At 42.7% G+C, this 13,504-nt stretch overlaps 1 protein-coding gene across 1 annotated transcript; it reads right to left on the bottom strand.

Moving 5' to 3' along the window:
• Positions 1 to 2,452: 2,452 nt before the first annotated feature.
• fam20a (FAM20A golgi associated secretory pathway pseudokinase) lies at positions 2,453 to 12,089 on the bottom strand. Its single transcript, XM_069155913.1, has 11 exons — positions 11,716 to 12,089; positions 9,539 to 9,732; positions 9,222 to 9,272; positions 7,733 to 7,811; positions 7,323 to 7,415; positions 5,535 to 5,650; positions 4,768 to 4,948; positions 3,853 to 3,962; positions 3,667 to 3,748; positions 3,519 to 3,578; positions 2,453 to 3,301 (listed from the first exon to the last, which is right to left on the bottom strand). The coding sequence occupies exons 1-11, from the start codon at positions 12,087 to 12,089 to the stop codon at positions 3,031 to 3,033; spliced, it is 1,611 nt and encodes a 536-aa protein (XP_069012014.1). The 3' UTR covers positions 2,453 to 3,030.
• Between the last annotated feature and the right edge of the window lie 1,415 nt (positions 12,090 to 13,504).

Raw genomic sequence — 13,504 nt, 5'->3', positions numbered from 1 at the left:
GAAGTGAAAGTCTTAGAGGGGGAGGGAGGGAGGGAGGGAGGGAGGGAGAGGGCACAAACAAGCAGGGTGGTTTCTGGATTTTCAGGACATCTGAAGTATTTCTGTATCAGGCAGAGCAAGCGGATATTTATTTCAAACCTAGTGTCATTGCTTATTGCCTATTTGAAAAAGGTGGCTGTCTTTTCATCAGAGTAGCTTGTGACCTGTTCTCTATGCTTACTTGGCATGATGTTTTAGGCATCCGGTGATCTGATATGAATGGAAGCGTGTATTTAAAGAAAAAAAAAAAGAAAAAAAAAGAAGAAAAAAAAAAAAGTCTCCTGCAGCTTCGTGCAGAAGCAGGAACTTTGTCAGATATTTGGTTTGTTACTCCCTTAGCTTAACTGCTTCATGACTATTTAGATGGCATAAAATGTTTAAGTCCTCCTCTTTTTTTGCTTTGTTTTGTTTTATTTTTTTTTTTAAGATCTTTACCAAAATCACACAATGTTGACTTCTGGATTATAGGCTTAACTCTTCATTCCTGCCTCACTGTCTGTTACCAGAAATTACCTATAATCAGCCATGTTTTTTGTTGTGTCTCATTCAGAGCAATCGAGATGTGTGTTTGTACGTCCGAAAAGATTTGATTTTGGTGCCGATTGCAAGGTAGTCAGGTTGGCGAGAAGACCTTTTTGTTAACGGATACGAGTGTACGTTACACTTAAACTGATCATCTGTCCCCCCACCCCCCCACCCTCCAACCTTTAGGTTATCTTTGTGGATGCGGTTACGCGTGGATTTGTGTCCATCCTGTTTATCCTGATCCACAGGAAATTACTGCGTTGGGGGGGGGAGGGGGGCAAGGGTTTCACCTTTTGTCAAAATATTGTTTTCATGTAAATAGCTGCATCATCGGTTTCAGTCCAAAATGTTTTTAGCCACACTGCAATCGTCCCGGTTTGCCTTAGCTTACCTAACCTGGGTTTACGGTAGTAGTCAGTCACTCCTGCTATAGCCCGACCTTCAGTGAGTTTGTTCGGCCTGCGGCGCAGAGAGCTGCAGGCCATCAGAGGACCATTCTTTTTCTATTCTACCCTGTATTTAGTTTGACCTCCTGTACGTGCAAAGATGTTTATCCTTTTGGTATAGATTGTTCCAGATGGCAGTTTAAGCAATAAAAAAGTAAAAAATTATCCAGTTTGGTCTCAAGTGTCTTTCTTTTTGTTTTTGAAGACTGTACTTTACACTGACACTTCACTTTTGATGTAAACACTTTAGATGATGTCGATTTTCTTTGGGAGATTATTAATAATAATAATAATAATAATAAGAGTATATTGATTATTTCCATTGGATTCATCTTTCAATTATTGTACCTATTACTCTGGCGTCCAAGTTGACATCTTCAGATGTCTTGTTTTGTCCAATCAGATAATTGTTACTTTAACCTCAATTTTTAATCAATTATATAAAGTTGCCATTTTTTCCCATCAGTCCAAATAATTAATAATTATATTGCCCCTAATCTTGCCAGAATTGGGTGTGGAAGGAGCAGTCCCTGGAGGGGAGATATGGTCAGGCAACTGCATCCCTAATTCACGTTAAAAAAAAATAATAAAAAAAAAAAATAATAATAATATCACATCTGCCCACCAGGGGGCGACACCCATCTGCTGTATGTGCAGAAAAACATAATCAGTTGTGTCCATTTGCCCGATAAAACTTGAAGTCTGTTATAAATTAAGCCATCAAACTTTTCATTACTCATTTGTAAGTAAATTTTTAAGCGTGCTTTGTCCAGTTACTAATACATTATATTACTTAGTCTTTCCTCTAAGAGGCTTCTTATGACTTAAAATCATTTTTCATGCAGTGATTTCCTCAGAATTGGCAAGTTTTAAACTTGATTTTTCACAGTTGTTGTCGTCTCCGTAACGCACCAGCATTTGCTGCTATTGCAGTTGTTGCTCTTAGTTATTTGTAAATGGAAAAGTTCAATCTGTTCCTTCATTTCTTAATCTGTAAACCTTCATTGCAGAGCGCCGTTCCAAGTGTTTACTCCTGTTGGCAGCTTTTAGTGAGGACATACTGTAGAACTGCTTTGGTATGAAGGTGCTTCAGAGAACACTATGAACAGGGTGCTTATCAGACTCTCTGTCTGCTCTGTCATGTTCAGGTCTGACTTTATTTGGCATGACTCCTCTCTTAAAAATAGTTGTGGTTCTACTTTACATCATACAGAGACGTGGCGTGTATCAGGTTCATCAGATAAGAACAAAGGTTAAAACGAGCCAGAGCTCTTGACGCAGATTTACAACACAATGGAAGTTGGCTTGATTCAGGATTTTTATGTATTTGTTAACTGCTTTACTATTTCTCTGTTTCGGCCTGGTTTAGTCGGAGGCGATGTCGTAAAGCTGTTTAAACACTCTGATGAGACAGGATTACAAGTCTGGAAAACGGGGTGGAGTAAAAGCAAATGACTGTTTAATAGGTAGCACTTTTCTCCAACACACACACACACAAACATATGGTACTTTTAAGCAATAACTTCTCTTCAAAACCTGCGGTGTCATCACATAAAATAACTTTATTTTATAATCATAACAATAAAATAAATCTTTCTTTGCACAGTCACAGTATACACCGCCATTAATTCGATATACAACCGATCCAGTGCACGACAGCTCTCTCTTATGAACACTCCCTCTACGGTGACGGCGGCTTCATGTATCTGTTAAATCTCCTGTATTACACCCTGCCAGCTGATTCACAGGGTGACACTGGCCCTCCGTTGTTAATTTAAATCTATAAACCTCTGACCTATGTGCACATGCTGTACATGAAAAGCGAGGGTTCTGGCATAAGATGCAGCCTCGGGTGAATTTATGACCGAGAAGGAAATCAAGCTGCGGCTCCCTCTGTGTTAGAGCCCTTGCAGAGATTCCTCCCTTCTCTGAAGATTTCACAGCATCTTCCACTGGCGGCTTGTTCCTTAAATAGAAATCGGAGCCCTCTTGGCTCTCAGGGCGACCGTCTCATACTCTGTTACCTGGACTTCTTCATGTCTGTGGCAGTCTGAGGTCTTTCTGTCGATTTAACAAAGTCCCTGGTGATCACTTCGTCCTCGCCCAGCCTCCGGACGCAGCGCTGGACCACTCGTAGGACTTTCTGTAACCTGCGGTCCAGCGCTAAGAGGTGGAGCTCCGTCAGGACCGGCCGTAAAGGGTCTCCCTCCAGGGACTCCCTCATCACGTCGCTGAGCCTGAACTCCCGGCGGGCCAGGAGCTGCAGTCTCAGCAGTGTGGAGCGCTTTATTCTGAGGAGGAAGAAAAGACGCATCTTAAACACAGGCGGTGTGTTTTTGTTTGAGATAGAAAAAGAAGAGAAATTGCTTTTCCTCCAAAGACATCTTCACTTTTCAAAATAGCATCTCCCCTTTGAAGTCTTTCAAAGAGAATTGAGAATTTAGGTTGTGCGTCAAATCCAAATCCACCGGAAACAGACTGAACTGCATTCGGCTAAATCAAACTCACATGCAGCACTGAGACAGCGGAGCCAGGATGGACATCTCGTCTTGAGAGTGCTTCCCGAACCTGACACACAGGACGTGGTGTCAAATGTGAGAAAGAAACGAAGCCACATTTCACACTAATTTATTGTTCCACAATGTCCCTGTCTCACCCTCTGGCGTTGTCCAAGTGGAGAAGGAATCCTTCGTCCCCAAACTTGGTAAAAATCTCATAGTGGTGTCTGTCCATGTTACCTGTAACAAACACTTTACTTTAGAGAATCTGAAACCTTTACAGGAATATGTTTAACATGTCCAGTGCTTATTTAAATAGTTCATGGTGTAGTGGAATAAAATACCTGTAAGGAAGTCGAAGATGGACATGTCTATGATGTTGAGGAGCCGGTTGCCCGAGTTGTAGGGATACAGCTGCTTCACCGTGTCACAGTAGAACGGATTCACCTCCCACCTTTAAAAAACAGAAATGAGACGTATCAAAAGAGAAGAATCATCCTAAAAAGAATCTTCTTTCATTCTTTTTTTTGGAAAATGAATGAGAAAATTGAAATAAATTTTAAAAAAATCACATATTTGTAATAATGTCAGAAAACAGTGTTTATATTTGCTACTTAGTTTCCCTTTCTTGAACCATTTGGTAGAAGGTGCTATTAGTAATTTTTTTTTTAATTAAATACTTCCCACATTAATTTAGACACATTATGCTGTATTTTATAGGGTGTCACTGTCCTGTGGTTGGTTTTTATGACAAATCTCAGTATATTTATGGCACAAAACAGGAAGTGGTCATCATTTGTCTGATGCAAACTGACTTTAGAGGTCGCAAAAAATGGTGGGTGGTGTAGTAAACAAAGAATGAGTAAAGATAGAACTCTTTTTTTTTTTTTTTTTTTTTTTATCCTAAAATGGAAAATCCTTTCACCAAAGAGTTGAACATCCAATTTGATTCCGTATCAACAAGATTTATGGGAATTGTGGCCTTTTTCTCTTATTTTGAAAATACTTGAACTTACAGTCTGGGTGAAAGCCAACAAATATCTCAACCACAGTTGGATTAATGGTCAGTAACATTCAATTTCCACCTTTATCTAAACAATTTGGTATATTTTTACAGTATATTCTGGCATATCATAGGTGGACAGATGAAGACATGACCCTGCTGGTATTAGTACCACGATCTTCCCACTGAGCTACAGAGATAACAATTCTTCAAGTATTGTCTTATAAAATGAAGATGTAATGTGTTGCAGTCTTACTCCTCGCGCCCGGTGAAGGTGTAGGAGCGTATCCAGGGGTTGGGGATGGAGATGCGGGGAGCGATGCTGAGGCCGGGCAGGTAGGCAGACAGGGAGCCCTCCAGCAGGTCGGGGCTCCCGCACACCGCATATTCGGTCTTGCACATATAAAGGCACTTGGCAAAGAAGCACATGTTGTTCGCTGCTCGGGAAAGAGGAGCAAAAATGGCAGAATACAGAATGAGTTTCTTGTTCACATACAATTACATGCTTTCTGATCAGCTCTGCCTCTCCCTCCGGCTGGATGCCATATCACCCAAGAAAAACATCAAAACAGAACCAAAATAACTCAGATTAGTTTAGCTCCGTACGCATAGGTGTGTTTGTAAAGATGTGGGGATAATTAAATGTTTTAATAGTCATTTATTGGCACTTAATCTTGTGAAGACAGACTAATGGAGGGATGCAGGAAACACTAAGTCTGTATTAACACGTAATGCAGTAGATTTAATGGGACAAATGGTAGCAGATTAAAACGAGTCTTTGAGTTGACATCGTGAATCGATCAATACACCTAAAATGTCAATACGACAACTTTGACCATTTCATTTGTTTGTATTGGCTCTCTTGCATGACATACACTTTAGAGGTGATTGGATCTTTCAGCACTTAAAAAAAATTTAAACGATCAAGAGAGCTGTGAACATTGTATTTCCTCACTTTGAGAAGAAAACGTGACAGCATTACACCCCCGTGGTGATTCCTTTAAAAGAGGCCTGCTGGTTTACCTGGTGAGGTGAAGAACACAGCTCGGAGGTCTTCATTGTGGGTGACTCCCAGGACTTCTCCTGTGACGTTCAGCAGCCTGCCAGACACCGGCGGGACCCTCCTGAAGTCCAGGATCCTGACAAATACAAAGAGATCCAGAAGGAAACCTTTTCAGTTATCTCTGTTTCTAGCGTGAGAAAAAGTTTACAGCCTTTGATCGCATAGATGTAAACGCACTGTGAACCCTCTTAAGATGACTCGTCACCTCATTTCACAGGGAGCTCACACTTCACACCTTACTGATCCTTATCAATGAATAACCTCTTGACGGCCGCCGCGCTGTGTGATTCAGCTGTGTTCACTTACACTATCAAGAGCTTACACCTCCCTGAAGGCCACGCTTCAGTCAGGTCTCACAGACAGTAATCACACAACAATCAGTGTGTGAAGCCAAATCGCTGTCTCTAAAATTGCTGGCATTCCCCAACCGCTGATTGCCAGTGATAAAGATGAGGGCTTCTGGCAGCCGAGTCAGACACAACAGAGAGAGAGATGACACGCTGCCACAGACTGAAAACACACTAAAAATAGGATGGATCAGAAACTGGAAAATATTCGCACATGTGAAAGCTTGACAGACATCTAAAACACGATCGGATATCACTGTTCTGATCTGTTTGAGGGTAAATGAAATCGGGTTGCTGACGTAGCACCCATGTTGTTTTTCGTCTTGTGTGGTGAAGCGATGACTTATCATTTTGTGCGGCAGCTTAATGATACAGTCTAGCTCAGATGACTGTATTTCAGAGTGAATCACCTCACCTCAGCAAATGTGTGATTGCATAAAGATGTGTGTGTCCTTGTCTGTGTCCAAACACTGTGGTTTACACTGATCAGTGAGGTTGGGAAACGCTGGGCTGGGCGAACCTGTTGCAATCTTTTTTGGAGGCTGGCTGACACATTTTAGCAGACGAGACCTTGAGGAGTATTTGTTGGGAGTCCATTTCAGATTTTTAGGATTTTGTTTTAAATTATTCAAATCATTTTGTTTTTGTTTCTCAGTGTATACTATTTCAATAATGCTCTGTCTCTGTGACGACTATATAATCGTATCACTGCTCCTCTAGGATACAATAATGTTTTCACTAACTTCAGTGATATATAAATGTTAACAAGACTCAGAGCCAGGATGATGGCAAGTTGTATACTTTGAATTCTTTGTATGCTAAATGCTAAAAATCAGCATGCTGACATGCTCATAATGCTGATTTTGAGCCGGTGTGCCAATAACCTATTCACCACCTTAATGTAGCTGGGCACGCTAACCTCTGCTGACCTTTGATTTTTACCATACGAATTTCATTGAGTCTCCAGCCAGGATGGTTGTATGCTTTGACCTAAAATACTAATATGAGCATGCCAGCAAGCTCTCAAGGCTGATTTTGAGCATGTTTACCAGATTCACCATCTTACTGCAGCAATCTATCCAATAGTTGGGGAAACATTTCACTAAAATCGACATATGCCAACCTGCCAAACAGGAAAATTCATCCTATGAATTATAAATATCTGTTCAAAATGTTCCACCAATCAATAATTTAAAAAAAATATATATATATTCACTTTGTACTTAAAACCAAAACCAAAACTGGCCCCAATAAAATGACAGATGTAACAGTATATCTAAAAATGACCCCCGGGCACCACTGTCACATGACTTGACTGAGTCTGATCAAGTGGAAATACCCAGAGTGTATCACAGATAAGAGGAAAACAGCAAAAACAGCGACGTGATAAGGAGGCTGCACCTGTCCAGGTGAAAAGCAGCGATCTCTGCATTGTGTCTCTGGAAGTCAACAAAATAGAAGAAATCCTCGGGAGTCTCGTTGTCCCTCTGCTGCCTGAGACACAAACACAAACACAAAAACAGTGATCAAGCTGTCAGTTACAATAATCAGCAAGACGAATACTATAATTTCAACAGATAACAGCCTACTAGATGATTTAGTCTGAAAGAAATGAGACATGGCTTATATACTGTGCTATACTGTCATGTGACTTAATGAAACCTTTCCTGTTCTGTTGGTTTTCATGGGCACCAACTTAATGTTTAAAGTGGACACCTTCAGGTCATTACTTTCCTCGTTGGGCACCGACATAAAAGCCAGATTTGGTGTTTGATGAAGACGAGGTACTCTTCATCAAAACGTGGACTCACCTCATCGGTTTAAACATGGCTTTAGCGAAGTTGCGCATTTTCAGAGCCAGTTTCAAGTGATGTCCGCTGGGTTTCACCACTGTAGAGAAACACAAAGAAGACGTCTGATGCAAACAAGTGAAGATTAAGCAACTGTATATCCCACAACATCTCCTTTACAAGATTAAGAAAGTGCTCCCACTTCCGCTTAAACGCTGAGTTTAACAAAAGTTAACACTGAGTAGTAGGTAACTATTTTAGTTTTTAGCCCCAGAGGCCAGATCAAACTGTGGAATATTTTCTGCCTGTTCTCTGTGATAAAGTAATTGGGGAGTTGGTCCCACAGCTTGCACTCTGTCTGGCTGTATGTTATGTCGCAGCAGTAGGCCAAACTAACCACACACACACACACGCTGCCTCCCCCTGCTGCGCTCTGTGAAACCCCAGGGTGTTAATATTTAACAATCATTTAAGGTTTACAATAAAAAGAAAATTCTGGAGATGAATCAAAGGGCATCAAAGAGCTTTTGTGGCCGATAAACGCCTTCGTTCTTTGGTCCCTGAAAAATGAGAAAGTCTCTAAATTTAACCGGCTTTGTTTTGCTGCTTGTTTCTTCTTGGCAGTGAATTATGTTTGTGTGGTCACCAACCTCACAGTGCAGAGCAGCTGGTGAAGCACAGACGGGACAAAAACATGGACTTCATCTGTATTCGTGTGTGTGAGTAAGGGAATAAAATATAAAGGCACTCTTTTGATGAACTAAACCGAGCAGATTCCGTCCCTAATGTTCACATTTCTCGCTGAAAAACATCCTTCAGCCTTTACACATCAATTTGTAAGCTTTTATCATTTCAATTAGCTGCAGCACCACTAACTCCATCACATTTTCTACAATAACATCTGTTGTTTGTCATGTCAGTAACTTCCAATTATCCATCCATACATTTGCAGCTTTGGCTTGCTCTGAGGTAAAGTAGGAGATGACAGCGTAGGTGGTGGCTGCTGTGTGAAACGCTGGCTTCCCTCGAAGCATGCAGACATCAAACATTTAATTAAGTGCTCTGTCTTTGAACGCAAACGAACGCCTGGGCTTTTTTTTTTTTTTGCCCCAAAGCAAGTGTCTTATGGAGGAAAAGACAAATCAAAGAGTTTTGTTGCCAAATGAAAAACAAAATTTTCACTATCACAAAGGCGTCAGTCTGTTTGTCTCTGATGGTACCGCCAAGCACAAAACACAGAGAGAGACAGAGAGAGAGGGGTGGGGGTGGGGGGGGTGGTGGTGGTGGTGGTGGTGGTGGTGTGTGTGTGTGTGGGGGGGGGGGGGGGGGGGGGGGGGGAAAGGGGAAACAAAGAGGCTGGTCAGAAATCAACCTCATACTGTCTACACGCTCTGCACGAAACACAAAGCTGCACTACAAGAGATATGAGATAAAGAACATAAAACCCCAAACTTCCTGAAAGTCCCAGAGGATAAAAGTGTCATGAAAGGCAGTGATGAGTTGACCGTACCTTGGGTGCAATCACACGCTCCTTTCAAGGCTTTCTCATCTTGAGTGTAATCTGTAAGAGAGAAAGCTTATCAAGCTTGTCATTTATCAAATTACGTGTGTTAAATATTAAACTGTAATGTCAATTCTCTGTCACAAAAATGAGAACACAGCATCACAGGGCAGAAATTGACCATCTCTCCATTTATGTTGTAGCATGAAAAAGAAAGAGGACGCTGTTTCCTGGAGTAAATAAGCCAAATTTGTAAAGCAGAGTGCAACATGAATTTTTTTTTTTTTTACATGATTATTTGCATACACATGTTATCCGCTCTTCACCTGCGCTCACAACTGTCATGCTCTGCATCTCTTTGAGAAGTTGGAGGATAGCAGGGTCATCGCGGGAGTACAGAGCGTAGCGGCTGATTCCCAGGTGGAACTTCAGCCAGCTGGCGTCGGGGTCATAGGTCACTTCATGCTCAGTCACAGTGATGTTGGACACGGCCACGACCTCACTGTAGAGCTTCATGTGTCTGAGAAACAAGATGTCGCACAGAGGTTGGATGAATACAGGCCACAACTGTCTCTCCAATTTAATATCAGAACTTTAAGTAGGCTCGTACATGTGCATATAAATCGTTTCTCCGTAAAGCAGAGCTGCTTAAAATCGTCGACTTTGGTAACTTAAATCTGCAGTGTGAAGCTTTTTGTCTCCCCTTCTGTCAGTGAGAGGCATTACAAAAATACTGTTGACACAGAATGTGATCCATTCAGTCCAATGACATTTGATAAGTTTAATAAGGCCACACTATTCAATTATTTTATCCCCATTCAAGTTAGCACAGGGCCAAACAGGTAGCTAGCCAGCTTGGCTGACGCAAGTCCCCGGTGCACATGCTCTTCCATTGAGCATGCCCAGTAAGCACTCATCCAGCCAGCACGGGAAAGTCTCACCAGACACCAGATTAAAAAACTCCATATAGTGTGATACACAGAGATTTATCTGGTTGTGATAGGTGGGAACTTGTTTGGTAAGGGCTTGATTGAAACAGATACTGATTTACATGTGAAAGTCCTGCACTATAGGTTTAAAGAAAGCAGGATTCTTGCCGAACTTGGGATGGCAACTTAAAAAAACTAGGATTCACAGGCAGACATTCAAATTACTTTCACAATTTGTTTTGGCGGTGTTTTATTTTGTAAAGACCACAGATTTGGAGCTGTATTTGGTGTCAGAAACCCAACCGCATTCAACAAGTTTTCTTAGGAGCAGGTCATGTATATAAATGGGTTAATGAGAAAGGAAAATCTGAGATAGCTTTTTGAGATACAGACATTCATTGAATATATTATACAGACTGTGTTTTACTGCCTGTTTTATTTGCCACTTTACATTTACATTCAGACCAGTTTTATCAGTTGTATTTCTTGTGCAGTTAAATGCGGTTGTAAGAAATTCAAAATTTCCACAGCCTCCTTTCCTCCTGCTCCTCCAAGTTAAAGGAAGAGCAAGAATAATCTGATACTAAAAGAAATATGTCGGTGGTAAGAAGGGCAGGACGCGGCTGAAGCTGACCAAACTGAGTGGTCATTTCTCAAACAAACGCCATCATAGGATGAGATAACACACAGGTAATAGTACGAAGTGATACAAATACAAGTTTGTTCATCGGCCCTCTTTCCCAGTCAGTCACCTAGCAACCTGGAGAGACAGATCAGGTTAATCCGGACGCTGGGCGAGTGCAGACCACAGTGTGGAGTAGGACAAAAAAGGGAAGTGAAGTGATGCCAGGATAATATATGCACACTACAGCATGCAAATAAAAACATTTTTAACTTGAGTCTCTATCAGAGGGTGTGTTTGTTGCAGTGTTCAAATGCTGCTGCAAGAGTTTGCAACAACAAGCCTTTGGGCTATTTTTTTTTTTTGTGCACATTTTATAAAGGCAGCTGAGAGGGGGGGAGATCCGTTGCTCATATTTCTTTTTATTTTCCACCATGAGAGCCCAAAAATCTGTATCTTTCTGAAGGAGTGCACTGTGACAGGATAGACAGACAAGCTCACAAGCCAAGACAGCTCCAGCTCCCGCAGATTAAGACGGGCTTTAGCAGTTTTAAATCCTTGTTTATACCTTAATACAGACACAAGTTCTCTGAATGACATGTTTGCGAGGGTTTTTCTGCCCCAGCCCACATTACACTGGACTTTAGTGACGCACAGAGTCGCCTCCACATCCTGATGTCTCCCTTTGGTATCACGGATGTGTGTTTCTGTGTGCCTTTGGGTGGGTTTGACCGTAATGTCACTGACCCTGCCTCTCGACCACAGTCAAGCCTCAACATGTGCTTTCACAGTGGGAACTTTCAGCCTAAGTGAACATGCAACTCTTTCACAATAAAGTTAAGTAACACTGTTACATCACATTACTGTCAGACACATCAACATTAAAGGCTCTGCGGACAAAATAAGACTGTATAAATGGAAATAATCATGAAAAATCCCAGCAGAAACTGACCTTTCCCAACGTGACACCTTCTTCCTATAGTACTCAATCAGCTGCTCCACCTGCAGCAGCCTCTCCTCCGGCCCCAGCACCGGAGTCTGGATGTTGTACAGAGAATGAGCGAACAGCCTCTCCAGCTTTGAGCCTCCATCGGCAGGTTCAGGTGTATCAGCATCCAGGAGCAGCTCCAGAGAGGTCCAGTTGGAGAGCCGCGGTGAGGCGAGACCCCCGTGCCTGGGGAGGGTGAGGTTGGTGGGGCCACATGAGCACGAGTGTCCCCATATTTGACCCCTGCTCCGCAGCTTTGGCAGGAGGATGAAGTAGAAGTCGGCGGAGAAGAGAGCCGTGAGGGTTGCGGCCAGGACGAGACGGTCTCTTCTCATCATTGAAACAGAGAACGGAAACAGAAACAACAGAGGAGGATAAACAAAGTCCCGACTATGTGCTGATCCGGAGCCCGCCAGGCATCACTTGTATGGCTTCCTCCAGTCTCCCACACAGTCAGCCAGGCAAGAGGTAAGCAGTCACAGGTTGGTCCAAGTCTTTCTGTTTCTCTTTTCTATCTGTGTTTCAGTCTGCTTTACCCAGCCTCTTCTTTTCTCCTCCTCCTCCTCCTCCTCCTCCTCCTCCTCCTCCTCCTCCCCTTCCTCCTCCCTTGGCAACAACTAAAGAAAGATCCGAGCTGAGAGCGAGCATGTGTTCGCAGCGATCACTGACAGTTTGGCTGCTTCCAGGGACCTGCTGCTCTGAGGAAGAGCGAGAGGGTGTGTGCACATATGTATATAAGAGAGAGGTGTGTGCATTGTGGGTGTGTGTGCGTGCAGGTATGTACACAAACATCAAATTACAGGTTAGCAGACTGAGCGAGAGAGTGCCACGAGGTGAAGAAAACACACACACACACACACACACACACACACACACACACACACACACACACACACACACACACACTAATGCACTCACACACTCACTCACACACTCTTGGAGAGTTGAAGCAGAGGTCCTTGGAAACAGGGAGGGCTGGATACGAATGCGCTTCTTATCACAGCAGATCTGAATGAAACCACATCCAGCTGGCAGATCCACTCTGATGCAATGCATGTGTGTGTGTGTGTGTGTGTGTGTGCAGGTCCAAGTCCAGTTTTTATTGTGTGTGTGTAAGCTGGCTGCCTTCCTCTGTGACTTCTGGCAGGAGGACTGTGAGCATGTAAATGTACATGTGTTTGAAACGTGTCAAGCTGCTGTGAGTGCGTTACCTGCCTTGACATCTCATCTGTTTTTCCTAGAAGACGTGAGATGAGATGAGACCCCCATCCCTCCGACATCTTCTTGTCTCCTCCCCGCTCCTCCTCAACAAGTCCACTTTCCCTTGTCCTTCAGCTCATCTAATCTTCTCTCCTCTTCCTTCTCAGCGTCGTCTCATCCCCTCTTTAAACTTTCACCCTCTTTTCTACCCTCTCACCTTCTGTTTTCGCTTCACTTCCTCTGCCTTTTCACCGCACACCTCCACTCGGTCTCGCTCCGGGCAACAAATTCCCAGCTGCACTTTGCTTCCTGCTGCAGTTCCCACACATGAATCCCTCACTTTTCTCCCTGTCAGGCTGCTCCACAGAAAACATTCAAATATGGAAGAAAAAAAAGGTTCTTGCACAACTCAAAGTGAGAAAAAACAGGAAGAAGTAACACTTCGCTGCTTTAACAGACCACCTTTTCTTTAGTGTCTTTCCATCTGATTCCTGTTATGAAACAGAAAGGAAATGATATGAGCGCTGCTTGTTGCCCATGTCTGCTCTAAAAG

The sequence above is a fragment of the Embiotoca jacksoni genome, unplaced genomic scaffold (assembly GCF_022577435.1).
Source record: "Embiotoca jacksoni isolate LCO1_2020_lvr unplaced genomic scaffold, fEmbJac1.0.p SCAF_20, whole genome shotgun sequence".
Classification (NCBI taxonomy): Eukaryota; Metazoa; Chordata; class Actinopteri; family Embiotocidae; genus Embiotoca; species Embiotoca jacksoni.
Note: the sequence above shows the minus strand (reverse complement) of the source record. Positions and strands in the feature narration are given on the sequence as shown.